Here is a 21,289-nt window from a genome sequence, read left to right as displayed (position 1 = left end):
CTCTATGTATTGTGCCTTATATAAAAAGATCTTCCCTAAGATGATAAGATCCCAAGGTTATGAGATATCCCTTATGTTTTTCCTCTAATGTGCTTAAATTTTTGCTAAAATCCATTTAGCTCATTAGCATAACTGGAGTTATGTGTGTGTGTGTGTGTGTGTGTGTATGGTAATATGTCTAACATGTTTTTCTAGGTGGATAGCCAATTGTCCCATTCACTGAAAGAACACCCCCCTCCACCAATTTAATATTCTAACCTTATCAATAAAATAATTTTATGTATACATGGATCTGTTTTAATACTCCTCATTTTAACCAATGATGTAATTGCCTGGTATATAACCCCACGGTATAAATATTTTAATTTTTTAGTAGGTAAATACCCCATTATGGTTCTTCTTTTAAAATAAATCTTGTCCATCTTTCTTTCAAAAACTATTCTAAAGTATAGTCTTTTCCCTTTTAAAATATAGAAGAGGCTTACAAGGTCCCTTAAGAAATCCTGTTGGGATTTTGATTGTGATAGTACAGATTTTAAACAGATGTGTCTAGGATGTGTACTAAGGTTTTCTTTTTAAGTTTCTTCAACATTTTTTATATAGTTACTGTGCAGTCTATTTTAGTTTACTTGTGAATCCTACAGTTGCGTGGTCCTCAGAAATATATAAGAACTCTATTGATATTTTAGTGGGATCTTACATATAGCTACCTCTCTGAACTCTATCAGTTTTAAAGGTTTTTTAGTTGAGTTTGGAAAAGACAAATATATATTTTTAATAGCACTGGTTTATCTCTTCTTTCTAATATTTATACATCATATTTAATCTTATTACCTTATTCCCTTAGCTGGATTCATGTTGTATAATGGCTAGCACAATGTTGAAATAGTTATAGTAAGGGCAAGCATTTCATCTCATTTGTGGAAATCAAAGGAATATTTCCAATGTTAACATTAAATAATGTACTTTGCTATAGAGGCCTCTGATATCTTGTAATATGCTGTGTAAATTCATTCTATTCCCAACTTACTGAATGAGTATTGCTTGTTTGTTGTGTTGTTTAATAGAAAAGGGGACTCTATATTTATTAATCCACTAATTTTATATTCTGTGGACTGATTTTGTTATTCTCATTTAATAATGAGAGCTCTTGGGGTGCCTTGGTGGCACAGTTGGTTAAGCATCTGACTCTGAACTTTGGCTCAGGTCATGATCTCAGGGTTTTGAGATGGAGCCATGTGCTGGGCTCCACACTGAGCCTGAGTGTGGAGCCTGCTTAAGATTCTCTCTCTCCTTCTCCCTCTGCCCCTCTGCACTCTCTCTCTCTCCCTCTAAAAAGAGGAGAGGGAGAGAGGGAGAGAGAGAGAGCATGCTCTTGGGGCTATTAATTTTCTGCTAAATACAGCTTTGGCCGTTTAAATGTATATACACAAAGTTGTCTTTTTTCTAACACTCTGTTATTCTAGGTTTGATTTCCTATTTGAACCTGCAGTTCTTTAAAAGAAATTCTTGTTTTTTATTGTTGGCATTACAGTTTTTGAAATTGTTTAACTATGCATTTAAACTTTTATTAATTTTTAGTTTTATTTCACTGTAGGCAGAGCATGTAGCCTGTAAACATTTTATGTTTCATAATATGGTTTTCTTTGAGGTTTAATATATGATCAACTTTTTTCTAAATGCTTCATGACTGTGTAAAGTATGCTTTTTATTTCTAGAGAACAAAGTTCAATAAATATTTATTAAATCAGCTTTATTAGATTAAAATACTCTGTATTCTGTGTTTATCTGACCTGTAAAAGATCAATTAAAGTGTATTAAAATCTCATACAATTTTATTTCTATCAAGTTTTTCTTATATTTGTAACAGCCTTTATGTCATGTATTTTGAGGCTGTTACCATGTCAATGGAAATTCAAGACTGTCATCTTCATTGTGAAGTCTCACTATTTGAATGAAAATATAATCTTCTAGGACACATTTAATATTTTCACAGTCTTTGACTCTATTTTGTCTAAATATTGCCAAGATTACTTTTTTGTTTATTTTGCTTTTGCCTGATATATCTTGTCCATCTTTTTTATTTTTGTTTTTTGTTTGTTTGTTTTAGTCATAATGAGTCCTCTTTGTTTTACGTATATCTCTTCTCAGTAACCTATGGTTAGATTTTGCTTTTTCGCTGAAAAAGAGAGTCTTTGTATTTTAATAGACTAGCTTAATGATTCCTTTATAATGATTCAGCTTCAGAAAATGCTTTCACATTCACATTTGTTCTTCATATCATGTAAAGTACATGGGAAATGTCATTCCTATTTTACACATGAGAAAATTTAAAACCAAACAGTTTAAATATATTTCCCATAGTTATTCAGGTAATATGTGACAGGGGTAAGACTTAACCAAAGGATACTAAAACTAAAGCCATGGCGTTTTACAAGTATAATATACTTTTGTTGAACATCAATGTTCAGATGGACTAACTGGCCAAATTATCTTTTTTTCAAGTAGGTGAATTTACACTAGTGTTGGCATAAATGATGTATTTGGCTATACTTCTGTGATCTTACTTTACACTTTTTGTAGTTTATACTTCACTGTTAATTTCTTTGCTTCCCAAAGTTGGCGATTTAGGCCAAGTGACACAGTCTTTTCTCTCTGCACTGATTTGGAAGTCATACCTACTTTCATTTTTTTTAAAGATTTTATTTATTTATTTGATAGAGAGAGAGACAGCAAGAGAGGGAACACAAGCAGAGGGAGTGGGAGAGGGAGAAGCAGGCTTCCCACTGAGCAGGGAGATCCCAGGACCCTGGGATCATGACCTGAGCTGAAGGCAGATGCTTAACGACTGAGCCACCCAGGCGCCACCCCCTGCACTTTCATATCTAATAGTGGTAACAAGTATACCAAAAAGAATATTAATATTTATTGAATGCATAAGTTCACCCCTATTAAAATAAAGATTTATCACCATTTTATTTCCAGACTCTGTAAATATGATCTTGGATTTTGTTACTACTTAGTATTAAATATTAAAATAATAAGTACTTAATACTTATTAAGGCATTATCTTATATTACATATTTTGTCTTTCAAAAGTATAGTTTTATATTTACATTCAGTGTTATACTTAAAGTTACAATTGTTTAAATCTTGTTTGTGTTTAGTTACATTATTAATAATCAGTCTCTTAACATTTCTCTGTTATAGAATTCTTAAATTTGATTTCTCTCTCAGCTGCCTGAACTAGTGCTTCCTAAATCTTAGTACATGTAAGAATCTCCTATGAATACTGTTACATAGATTGCTGCATTCCATCCCGAGAGATTCGGCTTCAGGAGGTCTGGAGTGGACCAGAAAATCTGTACTTCTAACTGGTTTCCAGATAATGCTATTACTGGACTCGGAACTTCCCTTGGAATAGCACTGACCTGGGCTACATCTTTAAGCCATTTCCCTAGTGAAGAGGTGTATGCTTTCTCTTCTCTTGTGTATTTCAGAATCTCTTCCCGATACTTTTACAAGTAAAAGACAACTTAGGTATATTTACCTTTCTTCAGTACACTCTCCCAAACTGTTCCAAGCAAATTTTTGTAGATTTTATAAGGTAAATTGTTTTCTTGCCCATCTGCTTGAAGGATTTTTTTAATTTATTTTTGTAATTAAAAAAAAATTGCCAAGTTGTAATAGTATGAAACCCTTTTCATTAATGTTGCCTAGAGTATGAAAAACCCTTTCAATTTGCATACTGGGGCTTTTTTTTTTTTAAGATTTTATTAATTTATTTGAGAGAGAGAATGAGATAGAGAGAGCATAAGAAGGGGGAGGGTCAGAGGGAGAAGCAGACTCCCTGCTGAGCAGGGAGCCCGATGCGGGACTCGATCCCGGGACTCCAGGATCATGACCTGAACCGAAGGCAGTCGCTTAACCAACTGAGCCACCCAGGTGCCCCATATACTGGGGCTTTTTTGCTTTTGTTTTTGTTTTAGCTCAAAAGAACTTTTATTAATTTTTGATTACTACTTGTGTTCCAATTGTTTCTGTCTCAAGAACGTCTATAATTCTTAGATTTGGTCTAGTGTTTAAGTCGATGATCTCTGCTATATTTTTAATCTTCTCCATTTCATTAATTTAATTTTATTGTCCTTTTCTCCATTTTGACAGAACTTACCAATTTTTCTTCTACATTAGTGATATATATGTATTTTTAAATACCTATTTCTTTTCAGCTTCTAATGCAGATTTTAATTCTGTATGGCATTTTGGTTTCTTTATCATATTTGCTTGACTAACCTATCTCTTTTTCCAAACCATCCTACTTTCTTTTAGCTTCAGCTTATTCTCTCATTTCTCCTTCTATTTCCTGAGGTTTCTGAGGATACCAAACTTCTAAATACCCTTTCATGTTCCTATAGCAAATCATCCTGCAAGGTCTGTTATTCTGGGTCTCTGAGATACTGTTCCTTCTTTCTTGTCCATCATGATTTTTTTTAACATGGAATCCTTCATGAATTTGCTTGTCATTCTTGCACAGGGGCCATGATAATCTCTGTACCATTCCAATTTTAGTATACGTGCTGCCAAAGCGAGCACTGTCCATCATGATTTAAAAAAAAAAAAAATCAGTTTATCATGAAAGAGCCAGTATTTGCCAAGAAAGAGATGATGACTGTCTTTACTTATGTGTTACTCGAATTCCGTACAACTGGATCATAAATTGGTTTCCAGAATTCCTAATCCCAATTGCCAGTCTCTAAAAGCCATTTTGTAGGGGTGACTGGGTGGCTCAGTGTCTGCCTTCGGCTCAGGTCATGACCTCAGGGTCCTGGGATGGAGCCCCGCATCGGGCTCCCTGCTCAGCAGGGAAGCCTGCTTCTCCCTCTCCCGCTCCCCCTGCTTGTGTTCCCTCTCTCAACTGTGTCTCTCAGTCAAATAAATAAATAAAATCTTTTAAATAAATAAATAAATAAAAGCCATTTTGTAGCGCTCCTTGGGATAATATAGAATCTTCTAGCACCACTGCCTGGATCTATGTCCAATCTGAATATAAAAAACAATAAACGACAGTACCCTCTTTACCTTCAGCACAGCTATAGTTCTTTAATTATGACAGATACTGACAAGTATACTTCCAAAAATATTATTGTCCCCAACAATAGAAGGCAGAACAGTGCCCTTCCCCAAAGATGTCTACATCCTATTCCCTAAACTCTGTGAATATGTTAGGTTACAGAGCAAAGGAGAATTAAGGTTGTAGATGGGATTAAGGTTGCTAATCATCTGACTTTAAAATAGAGAGATTATTCACTATTGCTCAGGTGGATCCAACGTAATCACAAAGGTCCTTAAATATAAAGAGAGAAAGAGGCAGAAGAGTTAGAGCCAGAGTGATGCAATAAAACAAAGACTCAACTGGTCATTGCTGTCTTTGAACATGGATGAGTGCCACAAGTCAAGGAATGTGGACAACTTCCAAAACCTGAAGAAGACAAGGAAACAAACTGCCCCCTAGAGACTCGAGAAAGAAATTCAGCCTAACCAACACGTTGATTTTATCCCAGTGAAATCCTTTTCAGATTTCTGATCTCCAGAACTTTAAAATAATAAATTTGTGTTGTCTTGAGCCACTATGTTTGTGGTGACTTTTTACAGCAGCTATAGGAAACTAATAAATGACATGCCAACTGCTATTTGTATTCTCTACATCAACGCAGAGATAGAAGTCTGCATTAATAGTATGCCTCAAACAGCACTTACATTGTATAGGAATTCTCACTCTTGTAATTAGTCTGTTATGTTTCTGAACCAGGGGAATGGGGGCAACTAAAAAATTAAAGGTCTTTCCTCCTTCTAGCCATAGCACAAGCGCACCCTGAATTGAAATTGTTCATTCCAGTTCCAACAAACTTCAAATTAGTAAATCCTCTACAGGAATTCAGAATAGCTTTGACTATAAGAACTAGTCTTTGGTGGTAATAACTTCATGCACGTGTGCGCGCGCGCGCACACACACACACACACATTGCTATCCAGGCATCAATTTAATTTCATGTAATCTTCACTCCCTTCTTGGTTAAGGTGCTGATCCTCCTACTTCACTCCCTTGTGAGTGAATGAAAACTTAAGAAATTATACCTTTATATAAAGTGAGAATGCTTTTCTAACTATATGAATTCTTTGTCCTTTAAATAGGTAGAACCAAGGCCTATCTATTTTACTTTTGCACAGCACTACTTTTCCTTGGAGAAAGAGTAAAAGATCACTTTTTAAATGTTTCTCTCTCCAGATAGGAAGCTAGTAGGAGCGAGATTTCCATATGTTTTGATTTGCCCAAGTAGGTATTTCTCTACTCACTAGTCTCTGGAAATCACTGTGTTTACTCAAGATTTAATTCAAGTCATGGGTAAATATTAAGAGGGAATTGATAAAGGCATATTAAGTTTTAGAGAATAAACTACACTTTCCTAAAAGAAACACATTATAACAGAGGTGACAGGACAGCTTTCTGCCTTTCGAGTACCAAAGGCCACACGAGCAGCCAACACCCCACACTTGATCTTGCCCTGCAAAATTTCTGCACAGCAGATAAAGGGCCAAAGCAACACAATTTAATAAATAGGACCCACTCATTCATCCATATGTACTAGATCTTAGGCCATCAGGCTTCTTACTGCTCCTACTATAAGAATCATGTTATGCTTGCATGCTGGACACAACTGTTCTGAATACATAGGTCTTTGTCTGGACCAAAACCAATGGGGGGAGGGTCCTCTACTATTAGTCTGCAAGAGGGTCTAACATTTCCCACCATTACAAACGTCAAACAAGATAAAGCCTTTTTATCTCCAAGAGGATTAAATCAAAACACAGATAGATTGACCTTGGAGATGAGCCATTAGTCTTTGTGAGATAAATATGAATACTTGATGGTATTATTTAATAGAGCTGCAGAGAATACTGAGGAAATTAAGCAGGCTCATATGGGAAGGACCAGAAGGCAAATGTGAAAACCATAAGGACATGGGTAGGACATAAGGACACTAAGATGCTGAATTTTCTCTGAGCACAATCCTTCCCTGGTAGAGCTAACTGGTGGGCTCCTCAGATTATAGATACTCTCTATAGCGTTAGCCAGTGTGAACCCAATATGAAAGAAAATGAAAAGCATCATAAATCTTTAAAAACAAATAAATATTTTCATTTTCATAGGTACCTTTGAAACAAGTGGTTAAGAACATGAGCTCTGAAGTCGAACGGTGAACGTTCAAATCCTGGCCTTCGCCCTCACAAGAATGCGATGTAACTTCTTCATGCCTCATTTCCTGCATCTGTAAACTGGAGATAATACTGTTACCTCACTGGCTACTCCAGGAGCATCAGCTATGATGATACATGTAAAGCTCCTAGCACAGTCCTAACCTCTACTAAGAGCTGAATATAACTGCTGCTCCTGCTAAGGAGAGGCTGCAAAGCATTCTGGGTAAGAACAGGACTCTTGAACAACAAGACTATCCAGGCAGGCTCTGCCATTTAATAGCTGTACAATCTTGGGTAACTTATTTAAATTATCTGTGCCTCACTTTCCTCATCTATAAAATGAGAGTGATAATAATAATTATATCAGTGCGATCTTGAGGATTAAGTGAGTTAATGTTTGTAAAATATTTAGAAGAGTGTCTGGCATATAATGTGTTTGATAATATGTTTTTCAGCTCTCTTGGTTTTAAAACTGTGATCATGGGGCGCCTGGGTGGCTCAGTTGGTTAAGCGACTGCCTTCGGCTCAGGTCATGATCCTGGAGTCCCGGGATCGAGTCCCGCATCGGGCTCCCTGCTCGGCGGGGAGTCTGCTTCTCCCTCTGACCCTCCCCCCTCTCATGTGCTCTCTCTCTCTCATTTTCTCTGTCTCAAATAAATAAATAAATAAATCTTTAAAAAAAAAAAAAAACTGTGATCATGGGAAGTCAAGGGGTCTATAGTGATACTCTGGGGGTCTGTGTGGTAGAGTGGAGATAAGGAAGGTATGGCCCAGCCTCACTCTCTATTCAAATAGAGTAACTCTATTTTATATATTGAGCTCTTGGGCAAGATTTTCTTTGAGTAAAAGGTCTTGCTGTTTAAAAAGAAAAGAAAAAAAGAAGAAGAAAAGAAGGGATGGAGGGAAGGAGACAGAGAGGGGGAGAGAAAGGGAGGTGAGGAGAAAAAGAAAAGAAGGAAACAAACCAGGGTTCTATACCAAAGGGCCCCCATATAAAATATCTCTATCAGTCTGGTTTCTACAAAATATTGCATATTTTTATATGCATTATTTAGCGAATTTAACCAGATCATTTTTAAGGTTCCTTGTAGACAGAAAATTCTGTTTCTTGAAAAGTGAATTTTAGTACATTCAAATTTTAAACACACAACTTCCCAAACTTCTTTAGGGTAAACAAAAATCTCAATAATTCTAATTTAACATACAAATCATGAATATTCAGTACAGTCAAATGAATAATAAATCACCCCTGACTTCAAGTGCTTGCCATGGAAAATTGCCTATTTCCTTAAGCACGCAGAAATCTGTTTTTAAATAGTTTTTTATTATTTTTGTTGTTGTGATGGTTGCTCTTCAAAGCAGCTTGGAAAATGTGCCATCTTCAGCATTAAGGAGCTAAAGAAGAAATGATTAAAGCAAAATATGGTGTCATTAACAAAAGGAAAGAGAGAGTCCATGGATCAGAAGGCTGGGTGCTGGGACACATTTTTTAAATGACACCAGGTAAAATTTATGATGTAAAAGGGAATGTCCTAGTCATTCTGAGTCTTGTTATCTATTTGAATAATAAATCAAAAGGCTCTTTATCCATTTATGGCTGAAATTATGACCTTAGACAAGTTACTGATGTGATTTACCCCACTGATGCAAATGACATGAAAACCCAGTGAAACCAATCACTGGATTGGTCCCGTGTTCTAGAAAATTAGTGAGGCTAGGTAGAACAAACATTTTGAAGGGAAAGTATAAAACTGCATATATTTATGGCACCATTATATCAGTGAGCTCATTCAGATTTCTTTTAAATAACTACACTTCAGTCATTGTTGCACAGAAATCCCAAGTACATTCAAGCTTAAGAAAATTGTCTATTTCACAATTTGAGGAAGGACATCACTAGTATTTGGCCCTAAATTGAATTATTAATATTTTACCTTTAAAGACTCATGCAGTGTGATTCCATTTGTATAAAATTTAAAATATGCAAAAGCTAGAGTGATTAGAAGTATGTACATTGATGATAAAATTAAGAAGAAATGCAAGGAAATGATTATTGCAAAGGACAGGATAATAACTACCTCTAATGTGGTCAGAGAGAGGATTAAGATCAGAGGAGGTTTGCAGGGGACTCTTGGGGCACTGGGAATACTAAGTCTGGACCTGGATAAACGCTGACACGGGTTTTCATTTATAATTATTCATTAAACGGGTTTTCATTTATAATTATTCATTAAACTGCACATATATGTCTTATGCAGTTTTCTTATATTTATTATATTTCAGAATTGTATTTAAAATTCCCTATTCTGAGATGACTCTCCACCCTATTACACAGGTCATACTTAATACTAAAAAAGTATTCATTGTTTATCTGAAATTCAAATTTAACTGGGCATTCCATCCTTCATTCTTACCCCAATCAGAATAGCACAGTTAGATTACAAATACTTAAAAAGAAAAAGAAGAAGGCAAAATAAACCACAGACACAATGCTTTCGTAGAAGTCTTGGTTATTCCTGTTTTATATCCTATTAATATGATAAATTTGTGTTTCATGGTTTAGATGTCCCTGAGGTTCTTGTATCCAGGGACTATAAACAAAACTAAGCTACATAGATGAAAATTATAATTTGCTTATAGGAAGGCAAAGAAGCTGACCTTTATAAATACAACCACACCTAAGAAAGGAGAGCTTTGAGTCAAAAACAAATCTGAAAAAAAAAAAAAACAACACAACTTAATTTGTTCCTTTTTTAAAGTAGTGATTTGCCTTTTGTTATGTGCATTTGTTTGCACGAGCAAAGAAAAAGACAATCAACTAGTTAAAATGGGTGCTATATTGCTCCCTTATACACAAAGAATTACACATCTGTCTAACAATACTAACCACTCTGAAAGATAATTATGGATCAATGCTTTAAAAAATATCCTGAACTGCCTCCAGAAATGGCAAGGAGAATTCAATTAAATTATTTGTAAAAGCCAGAGTCTTTTTTTCCTATCCATCTGCTACTTGAAATGGGATGACCTTTCAAATAGTGCTTGCGGTTCTCAAAGCAAACTCCAAATAAAGAAGTGGAGTGTGTTCTCCCCCTCCCCCCACCAGGTTCAGCACAGATAGAGCATTTGTACTGACATTCTACACCACTGAAAAGAATGCAGATTTGGCTTCTAGAACATAAAAGAGGCATTTTAGGCATATCAAGCAGGCTCTGTCCCATGCCTTCCGTCATGACATTTAGCTTCTATCAGAAAGGTGTGCTTTTTCAAGATAAGTGTTTGGGAACAAGCTACACCAAGTAATTTACTCCCTGGAGAAAAACTGGAAACCCCACCCCCAAACAAATAGGATAAAGGAAATGTTAGTGAAGAGTCCCTTGTTTAAGCTGCCTATGGCAGGAGAGCTAATTCGAAAAGGTCAGATATTTAAGTAACAATAGACTCAAAAGAGACTTCCCAAAGGCCTCTCCATAGGCCTCATATTATCCACTAGCAGCTGGTACTATGAGACTATTACAGTATTTCTTCACCAAGTCTAGACGCTTTTTTCCTTGTTTTATTGTTGCTCCCCCAGCAGCTCTTAATTTTTAAAACATTTCCAGTTTGGTCTTTTGTGTCATTTTTTTCTAAAAATCAGAATTTTAAAAACACATCCAATGTATTTTTTTTTTTTTAAAGATTTTATTTATTTGAGAGAGAGAATGAGAGAGAGCACATGAGAGGGGGGAGGGTCAGAGGGAGAAGCAGACTCCCTGCCGAACAGGGAGCCCGATGCGGGACTCGATCCAGGGACTCCAGGATCATGACCTGAGCCGAAGGCAGTTGCTTAACCAACTGAGCCACCCAGGCGCCCTGTATTTTTCTTGATAAAAGTACAGCAAATGCTTTTCAAAGAGTTCAAAAAAATTAAAAAAAAAGAAAAACACAAAAGGTAATCTTTTACCACACCACGCACAGAAAACCACTGCAGTCTGGTGTGTCTACCTCCATTATTTTAAGGCATGAATACATCACAAAATTGCATCATAGTATGTGAACAACTGGAATCTAACACATTGAGCAACTGTTTTATGCATATCTTTCTATGCCATCAATGGAAATTCATCATATATAAATTTTCATCATAACATTGTAATTTTGGACATGTGTCTGTGTGTGTACATAGTTGTGATATAACTTATAAGTGAAATTATTTATATATTCAACTATTTATGAATATAGAGATTTAGCTTTTTTCATTAGTATAAACAAAGCTGTACCAAACATCAAATATACATCTTTGCAATTATTTCCTTAGCATTACTTTCTAGAAGTAGTGTGGCAGGACAGAAAAGTATTATAATGAACATTACCAAAGTTTTTAAGTTAATATGGCCAAACTGTGCTCCAGCAAGTTTAACATGGTATGTACACACTCTGGACAATACCCTACACTCTGTGTAATATTGAGAAGTATCAATTTTGTGTTCACTTATGAGTCTGAGCAAAAACTCATCATTGCTCTAATTATCTTTGCTTTGATTAACTAATGAGCTGAAGGTTTTAATGGTGTTTTATATTACCTCCTTTGTAAATTGCCGTTCAAATATTTTGCCCATTTCTTTTTTAAAGATTTATTTATTTATTTTGAGAGAGAGAGAGCATGCGTCTGAGTGCATGAGTGGGGGGAGAGGCAGAGGGAGAGAATCTTTCAAGCAGACTCCCGGCTGAGCAAGGAGCCTGACTCAGGGCTCTATCCCACAACCCATGATATCATGACTCGAGAGGAAACTAAGAGTTGGATGCTCAACAGACCGAGCCACCCAGGCAACCCTTGTGTCCACTTTTTTTTTTTTAAGATTTTTATTTATTTATTTGACAGAGAGAGAGAGAAAGCTCACAAGCAGGGGGAGTGTCAGGCAAAGGGAGAGGGAGAAGCAGGCTCCCGCTGAGCAGGGAGCCCAACGCAGGGCTCAATCCCAAGACCTCGGGATCATGACCCAGCTCAGGTCATGGTCCAGGGTCCTGGGATCAAGGCACACGTTGGGGGTCTCTGCTCAGCGGGGAGCCTACTTCTCCCTTTCCCTCTGCCTGACACTCCCCCTGCTTGTGCGCTCTCTCTCTCTGCCAAATAAATAAATAAAATCTTTTAAAAAATAATTAAATTAAATAAACGTATGTATATACACACACACACACAAATAAATCAGTACTTTTCCCCTGCCCTATTGCCAATCCCCTTTTCCCATAACTAATAAAAAACAAAAAATAAAAACAATTACTTGTTTATGCTTCCAGAGCTTTCTCTAGCTTCATACAAATATATACAAACATAGAATTATATATTCCATTCTTTTCTTTTTCACTTAAATGAGCTCAGTACTTTCCCAATTGGTCCAATCAAATGACTATTCACCAACTGCATCCTGTACTTGTTGGATATCACATATAGATCTATCTAATTATTTTTATTCATTGCACAGTAGAGTTAAAATATGGTCAACAATTTCCCTATTAATGAGCTTCTTGGTTAATGTTTTCTCTTGCTTTGTTTTGTTTTTGCCGCTAAAACAATGCAGCACACATCTCTGAATATACATTTGTATACAATAGATTAAAGATTCCCAACAGTAGAAGTACAGGGTAAAGAGTAGGTGTACCATTAATTTTGATAGATAATGCCAGACTTATCAGAATTTGAAAACATTCTACTTCTCATTATGATTTGATTTGTATTTCTATGATGACTGCTGATGAAGTTGAGCAGATTTTCATGTCTATTGCTCATTTAAATTTTCCTTTTTGTGAATTACCAATTAGTATCTTTAGCCATTTTTTTCAAATATGATGTAAAACTCTATCTCATCAGTGTATAAGAGTTCCTAGTTTTCTAATATTTATATTATTAAATGCTGTACACTTATATCTTCAATTTACCTAAAATTTATTTTTTAAAAATTTTATGGTGAGAAATGGGGTCTATCATTTATAACTTACAAATGAAAAGCCAGCTTTTACATCATTTTTTATAGAAACATCCATTACCCATTGAAATAAAAAGCCGTTTATGCTAAATATTTAGTTCATTATTACATACTTTGATCTGTATCTGACTTTTTTCTACTCCAATGTCAATTTTATCATGGCCAATAACATACTGTTTTATTTTTTTTTAAAGATTTTATTTATTTATTTGAGAGAGAGAGAATGAGAGACAGAGAGCACGAGAGGGAAGAGGGCAGAGGGAGAAGCAGACTCCCTGCCGAGCAGGGAGCCCGATGCGGGACTCGATCCCGGGACTCCAGGATCATGACCTGAGCCGAAGGCAGTCGCTTAACCAACTGAGCCACCCAGGCGCCCTAACATACTGTTTTAATAACAGCAACTTCACACCCAACTCTTGATTTCAGCTCAGGTCATGATCTCAGGGTTGTGAGATTAAGCCCTGTACCAGGCTCCCTACTCAGCATGGAGTCTGCTTAAGATCCTCTCTCCCCTTTCTCCTCTGCTCCTCCCTCCCTACTTGCACATGCACATGCAAGCACTCTCTCTAAAAAAAAAAAAAAAAAAAACAAACTCCAGCAGCTTTATATTAAGTTTTAATGTCTAGAAGAAAGAGTAAAAATAAAAAGCCATTGCAATTGTGACTGGAATTCCATGAACATATACAGGCTTTTAGGAAGGAATAACATTTTACAATAGGAAATATTAGGGAATACAGAATGACGATTTCCTTTCTTCTTAAATGTATTACTAAAGATTTTATATTTTTTATGTAAATGAAAATTTTCTATTTCTTTGTAACTGGTTATTGAAGGTATAAATATGCTTTGATTTTAATATATTTACCTTGCAGGCATCCAGCTTACATGTTTTCTTTTCTTTTTTTTTTTTTAAAGATTTTATTTATTTATTCATGAGAGATAGAGAGAGAGAGAGGCAGAGGCAGAGGGAGAAGCAGGCTCCCCGCGGAGCAGGGAGCCCGATGCGGGACTCGATCCCAGGACCCTGGGATCATGACCTGAGCCGAAGGCAGACGCTTAACCGACTGAGCCACCCAGGCGTCCCAACTTACATGTTTTCTTAGTCTGTAACAGAGTCTTAAGTTTGCTAGGAATATAATCATATCATCTGAAAATGAAGATAACTCTGTTTTCCAATATTTACGTTGCTTAATTTTTTTGCTTAATTACATCATGTAGAACCTACAACCCAGTGCTAAGTAACACTATTGACAGTAAATATTCCTCTGCATTTTTCCTGGTCTTAATAGCAATGGCTTTTATATATTCACTGTTTAATGTAATGTTACAGTAGGTTTTGTGAATATATTTTATTATGTTTAATTAACATCCTCCAATGCCCATTTTGTGTAGAAAATTATTTGAAATTTCTAATAAATTTTAGAAAATTATTTTTTGGCATGTGTACTGGGTTGAAATTTATGGCCACTTAGAATCTCAGATGACCTTATTTTGAAATGGGGTCCTGGCAGACATACTTATTTAAGATGAGGTCATATTGGATTAGGATGGGCCCTAATCCAATGGCTGTTATCCTCAAAAGAAGAGGAAATAGAGGCAAAAACAGACACACATGGAAAACTCCATGTGATGACAAAGGCAGAGATTGAAGTGATACGTCTACATGCCAAGGAACACCAAGAACTGACAGCAACCACTTGAAGCTAGAAAGAGGCAAAAAAGATCACCCCTTACAGCATTTGAAGAAAGCATTATCCTGTTGGCACCTTGACCTTGGACTCTTAGTATCCAGAACTGTGACAGAAAAAATTTCTGTTATTTTAAGCCACTGAGTTTGGTAATTTGTTACAGCAGCCCTAAGAAACTAATACAGCATGTATTGATAAAATCATATCATTTTTATCTCTTAATTTGCTGGTGTGATGAATGCTGTGGAAAATTTCCAATTTTGACCCAGTTTATAATTTTTGAAATAAACCCTATTTCAAACATTTTATATTTTCATAAGCAGATGGATTTAAGTTGCTATTTTTAAAATCATATACATACAAAAATGAAATTGGTATAAAATATCTTTTTAGAGCAATCAATATCAGGTTTGGATATAACATTGTGCTGGGTTTGTACTATTACTTGAGGCCCTTTCCCTCTTTCTCTATTGTCTTAAATTGTTTGATAACCATAAAGAGGATCTGTTTTTATTTTATTTATTTATTTTTAAATATTTTATTTATTTATTTGACAGAGACACACTGAGAGAGGGAACACAAGCAGGGGGAAGTGGGAGAGGGAGAAGCAGGCTTCCCACCAAGTAGGGAGCCTGATGCAGGGCTCGATCCCAGGACCCTGGGATCATGACCTGAGCCAAAGGCAGACACTTAACAACGGAGCCACTCAGGTGTCCCAAGAGTATCTGTTTTTAAAGTTCAAATTTAATTTAGCTGTAAAACCATCTGGGTCTGGGGCCTTTTTTAATGATACATCTTTTATCTTCCACTTTCTCCTCTGATTATTATTATTAAAATACTTTGACTTTCCTTACGTGAATATTGATAATGTATATGTTCTTAAAGAATCACCATTTCTTCTTGGTTTTCAAATAAATAGCTACAGAATTTTTTTTCAAACATATGGTAGTACCAGTATTGACTGGTAGAGTTGACCAAGAAGCTAGGAGGATACATGCCCCTTTCCTCCTCCTACTACTACATGTGGATTGAGTCAAAAGGGGACATTCCTCAAAGAAAGAAAAGAATCATTCTTCAGTCAAGCATATAGAAGTAGCCCTTATCACTGGCAAGAACCTCTAAACAAACCCACACAAAATGTTTTCATCTGAATCATCAGGTGTGCATCATAATAAAATTTAGATAGTTGGTCCTCAAGTTATTTGATATTTTCCTGGAGTCTTAGCCAAGCTATGCAGAAATTTTCTTGACATTTCCATTAAGCTACAATGAAGTTCCCATTTTTTGAAACACTTGACAAAATAAAAAAAAAGAATTATTCTTCCCTCACACCTGCACACATTTAAACTTATCTAAGAAACAATTTTCTCTACAACTCTCCCAGACTTCATACTCATATCCTTTTATTCATAGCAGATGGAGGAAATTAGAGTAACACATTTGCTCTAAAATCATTAGTGTTGCCTCAGCACTTCCAATCTAAAATGGCATTTCAAGGGGTTATTGTTACGTGGATCAAGAGTTTGCTCTAGGCACAAAGAGACATAAAAATCAATTTGCAACTTTTTTTTTTTGGAATGAGCTTTTTTTTGCATCTTAATTTCTTCAACATCATTCCAGCTGGATTTTAAACACAAATCAAGTGGGAGGACAGAGTGGTCTGATTCGGTCATGGGTCATATTTTGTTCCCTGGCCAGTCTTCTGACAAATCATTATAGCTGCTTCCGGAAAGTACTATTTTCAAAACTGACCACCAACTGCTGGGTAGTCTGGAAGACTGGGAAATTTTTTTTCGCTCTCAGATACCAGCCTGCCCTTTTGCCTCCTGAAATGCTTAAAACTAAACTAGGTAGTGAGCTTCAGATGACAGCCATTCTGTCCCACACCGAAACAATCCCTGGCTTAAGAAAGACCAATCTGTGAGTGTTTCTTTAGCATATACTATATTAAGTCCACCATTAAAAAAAAAATTTCTTTTTTTATCTTAACATTGTGACCTTTCTATCATACAATAAAGTTTTAAAATAATCTTTCCTTTAAATGAAAAGATCTACACACCTGGAAAATACAATCTTGTGTAGACATAAGAGCAATCATGGAGAATGATACCAGGTCTTTCCATACTGCATGACAATTTTCAAACTACTTTCATGTCACATTTGTATGTCATCCTCATAAATCTATAATGAATTCAGGATAAAAGAAGAAGGAGACATAAACATAGTGGTCTTAACATGAAAGTGACATTAAAGATCATCAATAAACCTCTTTTACAGGTAAGCAAATGGAGGCCAAAGGGGAATGAGGACCTTTGCCTTCTTCTACAGCCATCCTGCAAGGCTAAGAGAGTGAAAGCCAGTTGCCACAAGAATTACAGAAAAGAGTCATAAAAATAAGACAGGGAAGAGAAACAGAATGGGAATAAAAAAACACTAATTCTGATTTAACATATTTTCTTAAAAGACGAAATCCTGTTGAATTAAAGCTTAAAATTCAATATTCATCTCTAAGGGCCATTTGGCTCAGATAGTTTTATGCCATTACTAGATCCCTTAGAGAGAAGAGCAATTTTAAAATTCATAGTTTCCAGCAAATATGTGCAAGCCTTGAAGAACATATTCATGCAGTTGTAAATAGTACACACACATACACACACAAAACTTAAAAGTCATTATTATATAACTATTGAAAGGAGCCTAAATATTCCATAGCTCAATTAAGGAGTTATTCATGCATTTCCTATACACCCACCCTTTACTCACCCTCTACTTTCCCACAACAGCAAGGACCTAGTGGATTATCTTAACATTGTGACCTTTCTATCATACAATAAAGTTTTAAAATAATCTTTCCTTTAAATGAAAATATATTACTAGTACGTATTTTCTGTGACAGCATTCTCAAAAATACATGTCAACAATGCAGAGGCCAGAGTCCTAATATCTTTCATTCAATAGACAATAGCCATTTTCCATGACTCAATCCAGAATATTTTTTTAAAACCTAGATCTAGGATATCATAATTCAAGTAAAAGATGGTATTATAGAAAAGCGCAAACATAAAAAACATTAAAAGTGGAGTCATCATTTTAAAAGGAAGAAATTTACAGCAGTGGTGAAAGATTGTATCAGGGTTAGAGGATTGGAGGACAATCTCTGTGTCAGAATACACACTTTATTGTCAGAATGCACCACGACATTTTAAAACCGCTTTTAGTCACCTTTTAAACGTCCCAGAATAGAGAATGTAAAACACAATGTCTAACGCACCACAGAAAGTTTTATGATTCTCCTCAAAAAAAGGAAGAACAAACATCTCTATTTCCATTCCGGATCTGCACGATGTATGCTTGCATCCCATTTGCTCTGATTCATTTACATTTTGCTGAATTCTGTTTTTGTCCATTTTCATCTTTCAAAAGATTAAAAAAAAATCAACAATAACAACAAAAAGCCCTCAAAAGATGCTTTCAGATGAAATCGCAAAGAAAATAAGTACATGAATTAGTGAAACAACATCCAAGTTTATACAAATGTAGCAGTTAACGTCTTTTCTCATCTTGTCCGAGAATTAATTGCACTGCTGAAATTAGACATCAGCATGCTCCATGCAGACAGGAGCCCAAGCTGGAAGCAAACTCTTGGAATAATAATACTGCTTCCTGATTCTTTTTACATGGCTACGCTTTTGACATTTCCTTCAATATTCTACCCAGTTGCAGTAGGACTAAGACAAAAAATTTCTCTAGGCATGACTGGCACATCCATGGTGAGTGGCAGAGAATGGCAACAGGCAACAAGTCCTTTTAGTGGCTCCCAAAGCCCACAGGCTTTCTGCAAACCTTACGCATACATGCCCTAAAGAAAGCATATAAAAAATGGAAACTATGATGACAATTTCAATCACCTGACAGACATCTATGATCTAATATAACTTTATAACGGCAAATTTTCTTCTTTTTTTTTTAAAGATTTTTTTTTTTTTTTTTTTTTATTCATGAGAGAGCGAGAGAGAAAGGCAGAGGGAGAAGCAGGCTCCCAAGGAGCAGGGAGCCCGATGCGGGACTTGATCCCAGGACCCTGAGATCATGACCCGAGCCGAAGGCAGACGCTTAACCATCTGAGCCACCCAGGCGCCCCTATAACGGCAAATTTTCTGACACACAGGAGACTGCCAAGCTTATAATCTCTCCCTGCCCCTCAGTCTCTTTAAATGTTTATATGAGGGCTTTTACACATGGATGGAGAATACCTTAATATAGTATATATTTTCATCTATCCAAGGACAAACTACAAATGGCTAAATTTAACTACAATGGAATTTTCTTGGTTATTTTTAATTTGACTCGAATCACCTCTTTGGGCTCTAGAACATTCTCCCAGACCTGGGAGATGTCAGGTGTCACTAATCAAAGTTAGCCCATCTTGTAGTCAGTGCAGCCCAAAGTTCTGCCTGCAAAGTCGCAATTAGAGTCAAGTCTCTTCTGGAAATGTCAATTACTGCTCTTTGTCTTCCCTGTTGAATGTCTCCTTAATATAAGAATGACATATCATTTTTACCCTATCAAATTAGAAAATATTATTTAAAATAACACTCATAGCTGGCAAGAGTGCAGGGAAAGAAGCATGCCCAAAGATGATGGTGAAAATGCAAAATGCAGTATCTTTTATGGAAAACAATCTGACAACATATATCATGACATTTTTATCCTATGATAGTCACTGATTTTATTTGAGGAACATTGTTCTGTATGTCTAAATAGTCTGAAAACCAGACTTTTTAATATTTGTATGGTATTGAATTATGTAAATATACTATACTAGACGATAGTTTTCCATTGTTTCCACGTGTGTCAACACTTTAGTTTTCTATTTCAGTTACTATAAATAATGCTGTAGAGAACATCTTTATAAATACATTTTTAAATTGCAACTTGTTTATTCTTTAGGATAGATTCTTAGAAATGGAAATACAGCTGTTAGCAGGTGTGCCTTCAAGTATAATTTTGTCCTAACAGCTACAGAATTGCAATTAGCAAACCAATTCCTCAACTAAAATTCCAGTGGATCATCATTTACAAGGAGCAAAATACATGGTGATAAAAATGACCCTGCTAATTTACAGAGCCTTGAGAATGGGTAATTTCTGCAAGGAAACCAAATCAGATAACATGTATAACTGAGTAACCATTAACTCAAAAAGGACAAATCAGGGCCCACCAAAAGGACATTCATTTCAAGCAAAGGTACAGCCCACTAAGTTAACTGCCTTCTGTCCTCAAGCAAAGATCCTCTTCCCAAGTTCATTAATGTGTAAGACCTCTCTCTGAACACATTCTTACCATCATTGGTTAGCATTAATTTTCCTGTCTTTTGAAGACTAATAAGCAACCCAGGTTTATAAAACCCAGAATGCAATAAACATCTTCAAATCCGATTTAAAAAAAAAGTCAGAATAGGGTGAAACATTCTGTCGCTGCCAGACATGGCCTCCCTGATGACGTAAAGGGAGAAGTTACTGACTGGAAGCTGTTCTAAATGAAGTGAGGACTGATCCTTAAATTAAAACTCCAGCTTTCAGAAGCCAATAAATAATAACACACCACTTTTTAACCTTTCGTATTGGAAAATATTTAAAATGATAACACCCACAGTTGGCAAGGGAACGGTATTTCCCAAAGCATAGCCCTTAGAAAAATATTTCCATGATAAAATGAATTTAGGAAAGAGTGAGAACGGAAGGAAGTTCAAGTTGAACATTTAATGTGTGGTTACAAACTGTGAATCTCCATAAGGGGCTGTAGCAAGCAGCATTTCTAAACTTATTTAACTACCGAATTCTTCTTGCTTTATGTTGCCTTTTGTTTTTGGCTGTTGGCTTTCTGTCAAGTCTCGCAGGGGAGAGCATTCTGTGGAACATCTTCAGTAAATGTCTCTCTAAGCCGGCAGTTCTCAAACATTTTGGTCTCAAGACTCATCCACACTCTTAAAAATTGTTAAAGGTCCCAAAGAGCTTTTGTGTATGTAGGTTCTATTTATAGATATTTACCGTATTAAAAATTAAAACAGAAAATTTTCAAAACACTACTAGTTCATTTTAAAATAACCATAATAAATGTATTACATGCACTCATGTGTAATATATTTTCTATAACAAACAAAAAAAGAAACTAGTGGAAAGAGTGGCATTGTTTCAGAGTACTGAAAATCTTTTTAATGTTTGGCTAAATAGAAGACCAGTAGATTCTCGACTGCTTCTGCATTGTGTTGTTGATGTAGTTTTTGAATGTAGGTGAGATTTGGTGGGGTGAGGCCCGGAGCTGACGACAAGAAAGAATTCTTGAGATGTCTTTGGTACAAAATGGTGGTTTTATGAAAGC

At 35.8% G+C, this 21,289-nt stretch overlaps 1 protein-coding gene and 1 non-coding gene across 4 annotated transcripts in view; both read right to left on the bottom strand.

Moving 5' to 3' along the window:
• Positions 1–21,289, bottom strand: part of FHIT (fragile histidine triad diadenosine triphosphatase) — a 1,508,464-nt gene that overhangs the window by 991,665 nt on the left and 495,510 nt on the right. The window contains exon 1 of one of the 3 annotated variants that reach the window (XM_054504652.2): positions 7,214–7,400. The exons of the other annotated variants lie outside the window; for them this stretch is intronic. Coding sequence (XP_054360627.2) covers positions 7,214–7,328 — 115 coding nt within the window. The 5' untranslated portion in view covers positions 7,329–7,400. Of the gene's footprint in view, positions 1–7,213; positions 7,401–21,289 lie in introns of those variants that run through there. 3 annotated transcript variants of the gene reach the window in all.
• On the bottom strand, positions 4,490–4,593 carry LOC123834995 (U6 spliceosomal RNA). The gene has a single exon (XR_006788566.1). It is a non-coding gene; the product is annotated as a U6 spliceosomal RNA (small nuclear RNA).

The sequence above is a fragment of the Mirounga angustirostris genome, unplaced genomic scaffold (assembly GCF_029215605.1).
Source record: "Mirounga angustirostris isolate CCGP_5_RB_7025 unplaced genomic scaffold, mMirAng1.0.hap1 SCAF_1, whole genome shotgun sequence".
NCBI lineage: Eukaryota > Metazoa > Chordata > Mammalia > Carnivora > Phocidae > Mirounga > Mirounga angustirostris.
The sequence above is the reverse complement of the archived record's forward strand: the minus strand, read 5'-3'. Positions and strand labels throughout refer to the sequence as shown.